Below are 15604 nucleotides of genomic sequence, written 5' to 3'. Positions count from 1 at the left end.
CATATCCGGTCTACATTTGACGGCAAGTTTGAGCGCCTTATTCGGTATGCCGTCCAGACCCGGGGCTTTGCTGTCGCCTATTCGACTGCAGATCTCCAGCAGCTCGTCCCTGGTGACTGGTGGAAACGGCGTCACATTCAGGGGACGCTGGAAAGTGTTAGTACCCCGCTCTTGCTGGGGAAATAACCCCTGGATTATTTTCAACAAGAGCATAGGGCACGTGATCTGCGGTGATGATCGGCCTCTGAATCGCCCTGTCACGATTTTATAGGCGCTACCCCACGGATTTATGTCCGCTTCTAAACAGAGCTCCTTGAAACATTTCTTCTTACTCCGCTGGATGGCGAGCTTGAGGTTCTTGCGGGTTTCCCTATAGGCATACTCCTTTTGCCTTTGATCGATCCTACCTATTGCCCTCTGAGCCGTTCGTCTGGCTCTGTGGCAAATCGATCGAAGACTGGCAAGTTCACTATTCCACCAATAATTGGGTCTTCTAGTGTAGAATGAGCATCTCCTAGGCATCGACGCGTCACATGCCTTGGAGACGCTTTGTGTAACATGGAGAGCTCTATCCGTGGACGTGCCGGCTTTGCTAGGCAGGTCTAGCCACACTTCCATGAATGTTGGCTCATCCATCGCTTTTGCAGACCATCCTGGTGTTCCTCTGGATTTCGGCTCCCGGGGTGCGGGTCTCCTGTCCGTCTGTCTGTCTGTCTGTCTGTCTGTCTGTCTGTCTGTCCGTCACACGCATTTTTCTCGGAAACGGTTACAGCGATTGACACCAAATTTGGTAAAAAGGTGGGAACTGTGAACGCTCACGCATACAGTGAGTTACATCCTCTTACGTCGAATTTAAGGGGGGGTCCCCATACATGCAAAAGGGGGGTGTAATTTTTTTTTTCATCAAATATAGTCATGTGGGGTATCAAATTAAAGGCCTCAGTTTGTACTTTTCGAAAACGGTCTTAGTTTTGACATTTGTTGGAAAGGTGGGGAGTGCGGGGGGTTGAAAGTGACCATTCCTTTACGGGGGCCATTCTCAGAAACTACCCAACCGAAAAATCTGAAAAAAATCAAGAGGCTGACACTATATGGTGCCTGGGCTCCGAAATACCTTCCACACTGATATCTGCACAAATAAAGTTAATAATAGTAGATTACTATAATTTTTAGTAATTCGCTGCAAAACCCCCCTTAAATTCATGCTAGGACCACGAAATTTCGCAACAATATAGGGTGAAATATAGAGCATGACGTTACCAAGTTTGGTGGAAATCGCACTATTGCTAACAAAGTTATAGTACGTCAAAGTTGCCGCTTCTTTGCAAATTCAAGGCTATAAATGTCAATATCATCCGAAAGTAGATATTCTCACATAATATTGTATATGCATATATTACGTGCTACGTACTAAGAAATGCACAAAACCTTTCGTACCTGAAGCGTCCAGCTTCCGGTTTCCCGACTTGTTTTTATTTCTTCTATTTCTAAGGTTTGTATTGTGTAAAACGCTGAACGAAGGATTTTCAATTCAAACGAAAATGTAAACGTTTTGTTATAATCGGCACCCTTTTTCTAGTAGTATGTATTTTAATAAATCTTTTATTCAGCAACCGGATAATATGATATACTGAAGAACATTTTTTAAACTTCTGATTTCGGATGAACCGCTATCGTGTCCACAGGAAACCATTCCCAAAATAAGCAATAAGTGGTGAGAGGTTTCCGTGTATCCCGCCACGTATTCTCCTGGGACTTCCCAATTTTCTCTAGGTTTCAGGATAACTTCATATTTTCTGCCAAACAGATGTATGGGGATCCGAGAATCAGAAGGCATTGTACGAACTGGTTTCCGTTCAGTTGTTCCAAAAACTGTTCCAATGCTCCGTGCCCCTCACATATATTGTTTTCCAATTGGTCCAATCGAATTAGCTTATGAGCTCCTCCTATTGCAGTCCTTTGCAATACAAGAACTACAAATTGAGTAATACATTTAGAGCTACGCCGGATGCTGTTGTCATGGCACCGGTAATACCCAGATGGAGAAGACTATTCTGACTACCTGAGATTCAACTCCCAACACATTCTTTGAAATTGTATGAAGACGCTAAAATCTCCCACACGTTCGACCAAGGGAATAAGGGGTGGCATTAGTGCCGTATATATGATAAAGTTTATTGTTGTGCTCCCATGTGGTTGCGAGCACATAGTTGCTAGTTACTGCCAGCCCGTTGCAGCATCTGTGCTAACAATCGACTTTACACAGCTGTTTATAGTTTCCCCCCCTCTATAGGAAGCTAGGTGGAAGCAAACACGCGCAACATTTTCGGTAACATATCCATGCTTGCTCTCCTAAGAAGTGAGGAGGAAATAAGTAGATGCGTCTAAGATCTAAGATTTTTGGATGCATGCGTTTCCTGCTTAGATAAGATGAGGAAACAGACGCAAGAAAACCATCTGGGCGAGTTCGACACACCAATACCACTTACCTACCTTGTCCCTACTCGAAAGGTGTACAATACGATTCCGTGTGTATAGTCTTCTTGACCCGGACACACAGTTCTTTGCATTGCGGCTAGTTTAGAGCGAAAACTTTTTTGTCTCACCTTAACCCACCACACTACGGATGCATAAGCGGGCATCGATCTAATGATGTTAACATATATCCATATTACTACCTGAAGCACTACTCCCTATGTCGAGGCAAAGGCCTACCTGCACAGCGCATAAGCTTTGAGAGCTGGTTCCAGCCCCGTTTACTGCTCCAGTACCACAGATATTGTTAAAGCGATCTTATGGTTCTTGTACAAGAAATATATAGAGAGAGTCCTGCGGCATTCCCCGTGTGAAGGCCGTTTTTTTTTCGCTTTTTTTAGAAATTTTTTGTGAAGAACTGGATACGAATTTTTCACCATATATTTATTAATATCTTGAGTATCCGTAATTTTTCCAGCTTCACATCATAATTCACGCATCACATATCACACCCATCTCCAAAAAGAGGTGTTTTTCTGCTGCCACGCTAGAGGGCGCTACGATCATCTTAAAGAAAAAAAGTAAACGGTATTTTAACCTCAAGACTTAACTAGAGTCCGCAAACTAGGATTATCAAAAAATATTAAAAGGTAAATTTTTGGCGCCGTGTTAAACTGTTTTTGTGAATTTTGGTGTTTTTTTAAGGCTTCTTTAATGAATAAAAAAAAAACTACTGAATGAATCGCAAATATCGTAGTTTGCGGACCGTAGAAATCTTAACTGATCATTAATCTGCTACATGTAGTCCATGAATCTTAGGTTTCTTGACGAAATACATGTACAACCTTGGCTTCAATTCTTCTCCTTTTAGTGAAGTCATTTGCACGTCATTCGGACCGATAAATATGCGCTTCATTACGGCGATGGGCATAAATCTGGCATGTGACTTATTACGTGTTTAGCACTCTAATTTCCGAATGACTTCGAATATCAAAAAATCACTTTGCCCATATATTCAACCCTATATCTAGATATAATTGATGCCAAAAAAAACATTCGATTCCGCGGATCCGACACACGGGATGACCCCCTTAATTTGATTAACCTTTATAAATAGACATAGTGTAGTTTCATGTGAACACTCAATTAGAGAGTCTGCTGGACCCAGAGTGTATCTTACTGGGATTACGAGTTTCGCCGAAAGTTCTGCTTTCTTGTGTCCCAGTCCCCATTCCCAAGAAATTTCGCAGTACCTCCCGCTGTCGTTCGCGTCATCAGATTCACACTGTCTGGGCTACATGGATCCCTTTCCACATACCTAGATTCATAATCAATTCTGTTCTTGTATAAAAGCAACTTAGAAATATTGGTGAAATTAGTTTCTTTGGAGTAAGTCCAAAGTCCTAAGAAAAAACCTTCATTCAAGTCGCTAAACAAACACTTTTTTTAGACTTCAAACGCGTTTTTTTCGAAACCACGTTTTCGAAATCTGCGAGCAGTAGAGCTCGAATAATTTTCATCTGATCGACTTGAAAATTTAACAATAACTTCTTCATTTGATTACCTAGTGAAGTACACACGATTTCAACAGTTGATGTACCGAATTTTGTTAATAAACAATTTAAGTTAATTTTTTTATAACCCCCGCGGTTCTGCGAAAATATATTCTAAAATTATAATAATGTGTACTTTACGAGCTACACTTATGAAAAAAATGAGTATGTTTCGAGATGGTGATTCGAGGAAGATCTATTGCTCGCGCGGAGGAATATAAAAAAATTCGTACCCACACTTAGAAATATGAAGACAATAGAATTCGTTTTCACGCTATGGTGTATGGCAACTTCTTTCAACTCTAGGTTCAGAAAAGATGATCGAAGTAGATTACGGCACTACTAAACCTAAGGCACTCGATATAGCAATTAGCAAAGCCACATTAAAACTGTTCATTTTCAATGGAATGGCATCACTCTCAGAAGGATATCATATATCAATTCGATACTTACCAATTTTTGGAAAACTCTACGAACTTCATTAGGAAAATCAATGACGAATGAGTTAAAAGCAAATTGATTGATAAAATGCCCATGGATTTTGAAAATTAGCATTAGAAAATGAAACACACGCTATTACAGCTTTTCGACTTTCCATATAATTTTGTTAGTAACTGTAAAAATCCCAGTACACAATAATATCGTTGCGCGACATCCTGATGTCTTGTGCTTCGTGTGAATGAATTAGAGAAGGGTACTGAGAGGCCTGATGGGTACACGAAGAACGGAGGGTGCTAAGTGCGGGGCTTAAGAGATCCGATGCGCGGTCTATGAAATAATCGTCGAGTCGAAAATCGATAGCAGATTTGGGCATATTTCTATTCATAAAAACAAATATATCCGTAGAATGATTTTCTATGAATACGAATATGTTTGTATCCCAACAAGTAAATATTTTCGTATTCACAAAAGTGCATATGACTACGACTGTATTCGTACTTCCAACCGTGATTACAAATGTATTTATTTCTGCCTCCGGCGTCCTCCAAACAAAGAAATATACAGTACCCCACCGATCACGAGGAATAGTGTTAGTGACAAAACACAGCTTGTACATTCAACTTTGAATCTCCGTTGAACATTACTTCATCATCAACAACTAAATTGTTAATTAGGTGAAACAATACATGAGCTACTTGGGTCTAGTTGAATCAACTCAATATTTACAAAATCTGTGTAAGTCTACGAGTACAAGGGGTTAAGTGTGAAAAATATGAATATGTAACAAAACAACTGGAGGGAAGTGATACTCGATTAGGGGAAAATTATAACCATAGGAAATAGTGATACTTGTACATGTTCTGCATATATTATATATTTTTCTGTATAAAAGAATCACATTTATGTTACATAGCGCAATATTTGTGTATAAGAGCTACAGTTTGACAAACAGGACGCACAAATGGAAACTTAAATTAAAAGAGAAGTCTTAGTCTTATAGTTAATTAAACCAGAAAGGTACTATGAATGAAAGTTGACTATAAAGCGGAAACTATAAACACTAGCTCCATACGTGATACCGGGACAGAAAATAGGCATCTTCTACTGAAAACAAAAATGAATTTTGGGATGAATTCAATTTGTATCATTTATTTTATTTCTTCAATAAATATTAGCTTTTTTCAAATCTTTTAAAAAAGAAGGTATCCTTTTATGAACAGTAAAATGTTCGTACATCCTCTTCCTGTTTTTCACTTTCGATGAATTCACAATTTGATTAGAAGCTAGTAAAATACACTCGATCGCTTAACTACTAATGCGAGCAGGCACTTTTTTCCGCTTATGCCGCAATTCCGTGCAATATTTTCGTAAGTAGGTCATATAATCTTGCATAAGAGTGGTGTAGGCCTATGGACAAAAAGAAAGAATTTATCAGGATATCAAGTAATATACACGGACTATGCCACAATTTCTTCATAAAATATTAGGATCAACTTTACTGGAGTTATGCATTTAATCATTTGTATATTATACTCACAGCATCTAGGACGTATCTTGGTATATATCCCTTAAGGTCGAGGCATAAGAGCCATTCGAAAATACATGACTCGGGCTTATTTGCAACCTCACGCATGGCCCAGCACGAGACTAAATTTTCCCCTCTGCAAAAAGTCAAAAATTAGTCCCTGTCGCAGTTAGAAGAAGAAATGTTCCATTACCGAGTATATTTGCTAGTTGGCGGCACAGCAGGATAATCAATGCTGAATGCAGCACTAACATATATCTTATCATTTCTAGGCGTTTCTCTAGACGTTACGCTACTATTATCATTTTCTAATTTATCATTGGCATCGGCAAAATTATCTTCATCTAACGGCGGCGGATCACTATTAACTGGACCGAAATCTTTAGCACCTAAACTCTTGCTGAGTGATGTGTATGGCGATTGCACATCTTTCATTTTACTTTCAATGCCCGCTTCACTCTGGGATTTCTTGAATGAATCTGTTTTATCTCCATCCAAAAAATCTTCTTCTGATACTGTCGACACACTTCCCGCGCAGTCTACATCATATTCTGGGTTTTGAGTTTCTGCCTCATCCTCGTCGTCACTGTACTCCACCACGTCTCCATTTTTACAAAGACGCCAGCACCGTAAGTTGACGAAATCACGAGGTTTGACCATACCACCACCACCGCCTACAGTGGCTTGATACGAAACGTCGCAATATGTATTAATTTTCTGTAAAATTATAAAGTAAGATTACAATAGTTCAACCAACAAGTAAAGCTTCAGAATACTTACACGGACGACTTTCGATTCTAATAAAGTTGGGTTCCATTTGGGCACATCCTCGATTTTGTAAAATAACTCTTCCAGTAAAAGCTTTGCTGGGTACTTTATTCTACCCTAAAATTTGAAAATGGTTACAATTATTGAAACCGCATCAAACATTTCTATATGTTAGATGTTTTTTGTGGATGGAATTAATCAGACTTCAAAAAAGTGAAAATTAGAGCGGGTAATGGCTTGCGATCAAAGGATTGTTATAAAGCCACGGAAATAGCCTCGGATTGGACTGATACGACAAAGACGGATCGACAAAGAGAAAAGGACAAACGATTTGCATATTTTCTCAAGGAACTTGTGCTCTCTCTACAGAGCAGGAGCTGCTAAGTAACTAGCCGATACCGCGTCCCAACATAAGACGAATGTCACATCGTTGCAAGAAAATCACAGGAAGGGGACCGGTTTGACGGAGAAGCGACACTATACCATATATTATACCGGCCATCTAGTGAACCATGGGCACCGAATATGTTTCCTAGTCAACCAAAAATTGGGGGAAGGGGCAATATACAGAGTGTCTATTTTAAGTAATAGGAATTGGATTGGAATCGGTAATGGGGGGTTTGACCATCAAAGCGCTCGTTTTGGCAGTAGCCTGCTAGCTTTGCTTGAGACGTGATTACCCGCCGAATGAACGTGCAAAAGCTGTGTGTGTAAGCTTAGAATACAACCAAGCATTGAACAGCGATACGTCGGGAGAGCCCGTTAACCTCCAGAAGCGAAGATTGGGATGAAGAAGATTTGCACCAAGCTGGTCCCGAAAGTATTAACGAATGAACAGAAACAAACCCGTGAGGCCATTTTGGGTTGCACTGAAGAGGACCCTGAGTTCTTAGATAACGTCATTACGAGGGATGAAATTTAGATTTTCGAGTATGACTCTGAAACAAGCCACCGAATGGCGCACTTCGCAATCACGGCTTTAAAAGAAGTTTCGAATGTCAAAGTCCAAAATGAACAATGCTGATTGTTTTCTGTGACAAGAAGGGGGTTGTCCATTCAGAATTTATGCCCGAAGAAGGCAAGCGATGGTGCCTTCTATGTGGAAGTATTAAAAAGATTAAAACGACGGGCGCGAACAGAATTTACCGTCAATTGCAAGTTCCACTAGGACAATGGGCCATTTTACACCTGCTTTGTGGTTGCCGATCACCCAACAAGAAATGACAACCTCAACCGCAAAGGACGCTGCCACGGGACCCTGGACGCTGTTGAAAAGGCGTATAAGCAAGCTCTGAAGGATGTTTCGATTGCTGACTTTTAGGGAGCATACACAATGTGGAAAACTCGCCTGCAGAAGAATGTTGACGTCCAGGAAGACTACTTGGAAGACTTACTTAAGTTTTATATCGATGTCTCCAATAAATAATGCAAATTTATTCTCATTACTTAAAATACACACCCTGCAAACTCGGAATTGCGGAACTCCGCCATATTATGTAAATATCATGCTGGTCTCAAGCCCGTCTAAAGGAGGAGGATTTGAGGCAACGTATTTAGTAAAATATTTAATAAGAGAACCAATGATCGGAGAAGGTGGGAAAAAAGTAGAAGAGGACGCCCAGCTTAGTTGGGATAACTTCCCCATACTGCATCCTACCTGAAATCACATCTTCGTCAAGGGGTTCTAACTTAATTGAGCTCGTCTGGTCAGCCATCAGACGACGGACAAACACTGCCACCACCATGTATAGAAGAAACAATGCGTGCAATTCAACGGCTTAAAAATCATAAGTCGCCAGGAGCCAATAGAATTACAGCCGAACTGGTTAAATATGGAGGCGATCAATTACACCAAGTGGGTCATCAACTTGTGCTCAAGGTGTGGGACAGCGAATCAATGCCTGACAACTGGCAAAGAGGCATTATCTGTCTCATACATAAAAAGGGAGATATCACACAGTGCAGCAATTATGGAGGTATCATGTTGCTGAGTACCATCTATAGGATATTCTCCGCTATCTTGCTAGGCCGTATAGCCCCATATGCCCAGAACATTATTGGCCCATACCAAAGAGGCTTCACTCCAGGCAAATAAGCAACAGATCAGATTTTCTCTGTGCGGCAAGCGATGGAAAAACTGTTGGAATATGGACATCAGTTGCGCCATTTATTCATCGACTTTAAAGCCGCCTATGATAGCATAGCCAGGGTAAAACTGTACACGTCCATGAGAGTATTCGGTATCCCGGCGAAACTAATAAGACTGACTAGGCTGACCCAGACCAATGTGCGAGGCCAGATAAAAGCGGTAGGATCACTCCCAAGACCATTCAACATCAACAAAGGCCTACGACAAGGGGATGCCCTATCATGCGTCCTCTTTAACGTGGCCCTCGAGAAAGTGATAAGTGATGCTGAGGTAAATGCAAGAGGTACGATCCTCTTTAAATCCACCCAACTACTGGCCTATGCTGACGATATCGACATCATGGGAAGAACGACCCGAGACGTACAAACTGCTTTCATCCAGATCGAGCAGGCGGCGCGGGATCTTAGGCTGCACACCAATGAAGGCAAGAAAAAGTATATGGTGGCAATGTCAGCACTAAAAACCAACCAACCAACAACGTTACACCGCACTGGTCAAACGGGAAGAATAGAGATAGGATATTACAACTTTGAGACCGTTGATAATTTCTCCTATCTAGGGTCGAAAATCACAACCGATAACAGCTACGATGATGAAATCCGCGAACGGTTGTTGGTAGCTAAAAGAGCCTATTTCAGCTTACAAAAACTGTTCCGCTCGAAACGTCTCATCATAGGGTCAAAGCTCTTACTGTACAAGACAATGATTCCTCGGAGACTTGGGTTCTTAGTAAGAAAAATTGCGAACTCTTGGCCGCGTTCGAAAGAAAAATCCTCCGAAGAATTTTTGACCCCCTACATGAAGATGGACGATTCCGTAATCTACATAACGGGAAAATTTATCAGCGATACCATGACCGTTAGGTTGTGGATAAAATCGCGCCAGACAGCTTTTACAGATATCGAATTGGTGGAACTCGGCACAAAACCGGGATGCCTGGAGTTCCTTATTAAGGCAGGCCTAGACCGGATATCGGTTGTTGCGCCGTTGATGATGATGATGATCCATCAAAAAATCAAACATCATGTACAGAAAAGGGATGAATAGCCTCGGCCAGGATTGATACCACGGAAACGAAGAAACGAATAATTGACTACATTCTTAAATTCTGGGATGTTAGAACACTAAACAAATCTGATGCGGTCCAAGACCTACTTCAACAGGCCAGCAAATACAGGAACAGAGTTCTAGCAGCCCAGGAAACGAAATGGCACGGTTGCGAGATAACTGACATGAGCTCCCATACAATCTTCAACAGTGGAAAATTATCAGGGAAACGTGAGGTTGGAGTCGCTTTCATGTGGACAGGGACTTCAACATATTTAACTAACTTTAAACCCATACAGGAAACACTGTGTGCGTTTCGCATCAAAGCAAAGCTTTTTAATATCTGGCTTGTCAGCATATACGCCCCAACTGAAGAAAAAGGTGATGAAGTCAAAGAGCAATTTTACGATAGGCTGGAAAAGCTATACGACTCATTGCCTCCAAATGTCATCAAGATATTGCTCAGACAGAAATTTGGTTATAAAATCGACACGCTTTTCACACAAGCGCATTCACAAGCGCTGAATTTCAAAGACCCACGGAATAAAAACTAATCCACTTGGAAAATTTGACGTGGGAAAGCTAAAAAGTGATTTAATAGCGGTAAAATACAAGGCAAAACTGGAAGAGTGACTAGGTTCCAATCTCCGAAATCTAACGAGAAAGCCTATAGATGACACCTAATATAACCTAAAACGTGCTATCAAAGCAACAGCAGAAGAAGTGGTTGGATATAAATCCCGGCGCCGGAAAAATAATTGGTTTGACGATGACAAGAAAAATGAGGCATACAAACAACATATAGAACGAAACACAAGGATGAAGAGAGAAAATTACGAAAATCTCCGACGAGCAGCAATAAAATATTAAGATAAAAGTAGAGAAAATATTTTGACAACGAATTGAAGGAAATTGACGACAACATCGCGAGCAATAATACAAGACAAACCTACAAAGTAATGAAGAGTCTAAGGCGTGAATATCATTCAAAAACCCCCCTTTGGAAAAACAAAAACAGAGCCACCATTGAGGACGAAAGTGAAATTCGTGAGAGATGGGCGTTTTATTTAAAAAAAAATCTCCTCAACTCCTTGCACACAACTCAATCACCAGAACTCACAAGAATTATGGTCGCCCAATATTGAACCGCAAACGATCAAATGTCCAAAAGTAAACAAGGCGTATAGGGCATAGATGAGATCCTCGCTGAAATCAGGCACCCTGGCAACTTTGACGTATTATAACTTTGTTAGTAATGGTGCGATTTTCACCAAACTTGGTAGGATCATACTTTATATTATAATAATAATAATAATCGTTGGCGCAACAATCCATATTGGATCTAGGCCTTGAAGTGTGTTAGAGCACTTCATTCAAGACCGTAACGGTACACTACAGTATACTGTAGGAGGCAATGTGGTCAGCATTGCGCTCGCCCGAGATTATTACCCTGATTTGACTCAGGTACTCATTCACAGCTGAGTCGACTGGTATCCGACGTCAAATCACGATACAAATTCCACTGTCACCAGTGAGATTTGAACCGCGACCTTCCGCACGACAGCCTTGTGTTCTAACCACTCAGCTATCCGGACACTATATTATTTATATTATAGTCTATATTATTATAGGGTGAACTTAGGGTCTTACAGTCAATTACTAAACATTATAGTTATACCCTATTATTAATTTTATTTGAACGGATAGTATGGAGGATGTTTCGGAGCCTAGGCATATTGGCAGTATCGTGATTTTTTTTCAGATTTTTGGAAATGGGACCGTGAAAGAAACGACCTCTCTCTAGCCTCCGCGCTCTCCCTTTGTGCATTAAACGTCAAAACTGAGCCCAGTAGTACTATTCGGTACCTTTCACTTGATGCCCAGCGTGACTTATATTTGGTAAAAAAAAGACCCTTTTACGAGTATTGAGATCCCGGGCAGGCCGAGATCAATGAGCAATGCCTTTATTTAAATCAGAAAATGATGGATACGGTACTCTGGGATGAACAGGGGCACCTGCCCTGTGGTGTGGTCAGTCACTATTTAAGTACCAATTGTGCACTTGCGTCAAAAGCGAAGACCATGTTAATGCAATGTGGGAGGAAGTTTCTCACTAATTATTGCGGGCCATCATTGAGTCGATCGTTAAGTTACTCGCACTCCACATTTTTTATATACGCTGAGAAACCATACAATTATAAATTATAACCGTGAGCGCTTTTTCCACTCAAACTTGATACAGGTTTGTTTTCGAAATTATCATTTACAATAAATTTGAATTTCAAGCCAGCATCCACTTACTATCTCTGAGGCTTCTTCTTGTCTATCAAGGAATCGATGGGGTAGTACACCAGTTTCTGCTTTTCACTATAGAAAATATACTGGAATATGTCATTGAAATCAAAATCAGTGTAGGTCACTTCGTTGACGGGTAAATTAAAAGTTTTCGCCGGGACTACTGTTACAGAAGAAGGGACAAGAAAATGTCTCGGGTGAAAGGCGATCGACAAGAACCTTTTTTATAGTATCCACTTCAAATTTCGCAGGCTGCTACCATCCCGCATTTTTATCACAACTCATTGTTTCAGGAAAAATTATAAATTAAATTTAAATAAACAAAAAGAATCGATAAAATGGACAGTAGCTTCGGTAAACTAGTTGAGGAGACAGTTTGAATTGCTATTTCCAGATAAAAGACTGAATTGAGACTACTGAAAACACATTTGAAAGCGAAATTGTGCCACTTTCACATTCCAAATTACACTTGCAAATAGGAGGTATATTTTTATAATGACAAATTCTTTTTAACCAAAGATGAAATATTGTTTTTTAACCAATAATATTTAAAATTTGTACTTACTGTTAGTCTATAAATTTTTCCTAACTTCTCCCTACTTGTACTACTAATTGTATCGCCTTTCGGCGTCACTTTCTCCACTTTCCAATTGCCCGATTCAAGCAGTTCGTAGGCTTTTCGAACACACTCGATGCCCATCCTACGATATTCATCATCCTGAAATCGAAAAATATATATTTTAGAATTTAACGAACCAATTTTCTCATAAAAATCTAGAAAGTTTTATGAAAATTTTACACTGTTCACAGCGAACATTTCCTTTCTCTGAACCGAAACCCACTTCGCTAGCAACTACACCAGTCAACTAAAAAAGGTTTTGAGCAGAATAATGTTTTATAAGGAAATCACCTCGAAATAAACACGCTTGTCCTGTATAATGTGATTTTTACGGAGGAATAAATTTCGGATATAATCCATACTGCGCCAGCGACTTGAATTTCAAACCGGGCCTGTGAGAGATCTGATATTTACAATTGAAATTTGCTTGGCGATCGGACAAAGATAATCCACCAATCTCGGCGTCAATCGCTCAATGACTATTTGAATTTCATATTATGACACGCTTAGGAAAACTTCAGTTCAATTGAATCCGAGAGTTATTTTATAAACTGCAATAAGGCCGACTGCAGAAGATTAGAACTAACCAAATGACTTATTAAATTTTATCTTAATTGATACATAATTCAATTGGTTTTGAATATGTTCTTTGTTCATTGCAGCGGCGAAGTTATAGTCGATTTAGCATAATTTGTCGAAATCAATTTTAATTGTATGGAATTAAGATTCAAGCTTAGGCATATTTTACTCTGTACACTACCTGCTCATTTTCATCATCACTGTTATGCCCAGATTCGTAAGGCGAATAAAAATTCGATCCTGCGTCCGGTCCAATACTGCTGGTTGTTTGAAGAAGTGGCGCGATAAGAGGTGATCGATCTGTTGGTTGGCCAGTGATAGCTGTAAATAAAGTCGGAGGGAGAATAAATTTATCTCATGTCTGCTGGGTTCTCTATTGAATTCAATATATTGTTCAATATTACATTTTCTAGAATTCCTCTTAGTCTCATTTCTTTCAAGAACAATGTCATATTAGGATAGGTAGATAAAATTTGCAAAAGTAAATGGTGCCTCCGTTCAGATCACCGATAGTATTACTCATATATAATCTGAAACATTGTAATTTAAGCGGAGCCTCGTTTAAGAGATCGAAAAAATTTATTTCGCATCAACGATTCCTAATATATTTGAGAATACACGTACAAAGTTACAGTCTAATACTCAATCTAAGTGTAATCTTGCGGTGTCTCTAGTGATTAAATTATTTGAAATAATTAAGTCCTATTTTTGCTTTTCCGCTAGAGTAATTTACTATATTAGCATATACCGATATTTCGGGAACCACTTATTCCCTTCATCAGTGCTACAAGTCTGCCGTGCTGGCCTCTTAATCCTGGGTTCGAAACCCAATTCTCGTGGACGTTTCGTGTTTGTTTTCCTGCTGTGAACTTATCACTTATACAGTATTAAGTGTGATGATAATGAAGCTGGGGTCACAATCTAATGCACTATGCTCCGCAAAGTAGTCAACAGCAGATAAACATGCAATTACTGATATACAAATCGTGTAAGAAAAATTAGACATTTGCAGAGAGTGAACACCGGGGCTTAGATTTCAAAAGTGTCTTGTTGCGTATGTGCGGTCGAAGAGAAATGAAATCAGGTCCACGGGTATGGAGTGAATAGACAAGCCGTGTTGTGATGAGGCTTCTTAGTATTGGACGAGAGGGTAAAGAAATGTTCGATGGTTTCGGGGACCTGTGTTAAGGTATGTCAAAATCAGCATACGATAAGAGTTTATACGTTCCCAGCTGTATTTAAAAGAAGAATGATATGAAGAACGTAAAGAATCATGCTTCTCGAATCATCGAGGATCAGCAGACAAGATGGAAGTGGACTCTATTATGGACATGTTTTTGAAATCCGAAGAAAAATTTGGAGTGAAATGTTCTGATTATACTGGACATGGCAATTGTACGTCTTTTGCGGGTCTTCTGAAAAAATCCATATGGTGACAATTGCCCCGTTTCCATAAGTGAGCATGTAGGCACGTACGGACTGTGAAATAATAAAAAGCAAGGAAAGCTCGGCGGAAAAAAACCTTATCATAAAGCTAACGATCTATTATGGTTTAGCAATTAGGAGGAATATCAATTCTGCCCAAGAGATGAAAAAAGCGATAATAGCAACATTAGACCATTATTGCTTCACAGATGAATCCAACAGAAGCCGATAGCTACTGCAAATGGCACCAACCCGACTCCTCTAACACAGTTATATCTTTCAAACATCCTACTCGATTGATCGATGGATTAGTGGAGAAACAAATCTGTTTTATATACATATGTAGATTGATGAACTGTTAACAAGATGTTTAGGTGGTCAGACACATAAAATTCAAATCAGTCATTCAACTCCACAGTGTTTCGTGAAATGACAGTGTGGCGCACAATTTCAAAACATCTGCATTCGGGTAAAAAAATAATTGAAATCACCGCCTAAATTGGGAAGCAGTGAAAAGCTTTTGCGAATCAGATGGATGCGAAACCAATGTAAAGAGGAAACACGCGGCACTCCTTGTCAGCAAGAAAGTTGGTACTGCCCGTAGATTAGAGCGGTTCGGTTTCATGGAGAAGACCCACTATACCATATATTATAGTGGCCATTCAAGGTGTAATAACCAAATGTGATTGGCAATGATCTAAAGACCATCCTGAGTGGCCAGAGACGAC

At 39.9% G+C, this 15604-nt stretch overlaps 1 protein-coding gene across 3 annotated transcripts in view; it reads right to left on the bottom strand.

The window, feature by feature from the left end:
- Positions 1 to 5327: 5327 nt before the first annotated feature.
- Positions 5328 to 15604, bottom strand: part of LOC119656311 (steroidogenic acute regulatory protein-like) — a 40855-nt gene continuing 30578 nt past the window's right edge. For all 3 annotated transcript variants that reach the window (XM_038062762.1, XM_038062771.1, XM_038062781.1), the window contains 6 exons: positions 13633 to 13772; positions 12819 to 12971; positions 6775 to 6879; positions 6188 to 6711; positions 6007 to 6130; positions 5328 to 5876 (listed from right to left, as the gene is read on the bottom strand). In XM_038062762.1, coding sequence (XP_037918690.1) covers positions 5775 to 5876; positions 6007 to 6130; positions 6188 to 6711; positions 6775 to 6879; positions 12819 to 12971; positions 13633 to 13772 — 1148 coding nt within the window. In that variant the 3' untranslated portion in view covers positions 5328 to 5774. The remainder of the gene's footprint in view (positions 5877 to 6006; positions 6131 to 6187; positions 6712 to 6774; positions 6880 to 12818; positions 12972 to 13632; positions 13773 to 15604) is intronic.

This window comes from Hermetia illucens, chromosome 1 (assembly GCF_905115235.1).
Source record: "Hermetia illucens chromosome 1, iHerIll2.2.curated.20191125, whole genome shotgun sequence".
NCBI classification, from domain to species: Eukaryota; Metazoa; Arthropoda; class Insecta; order Diptera; family Stratiomyidae; genus Hermetia; species Hermetia illucens.
Note: the sequence above shows the minus strand (reverse complement) of the source record. Positions and strands in the feature narration are given on the sequence as shown.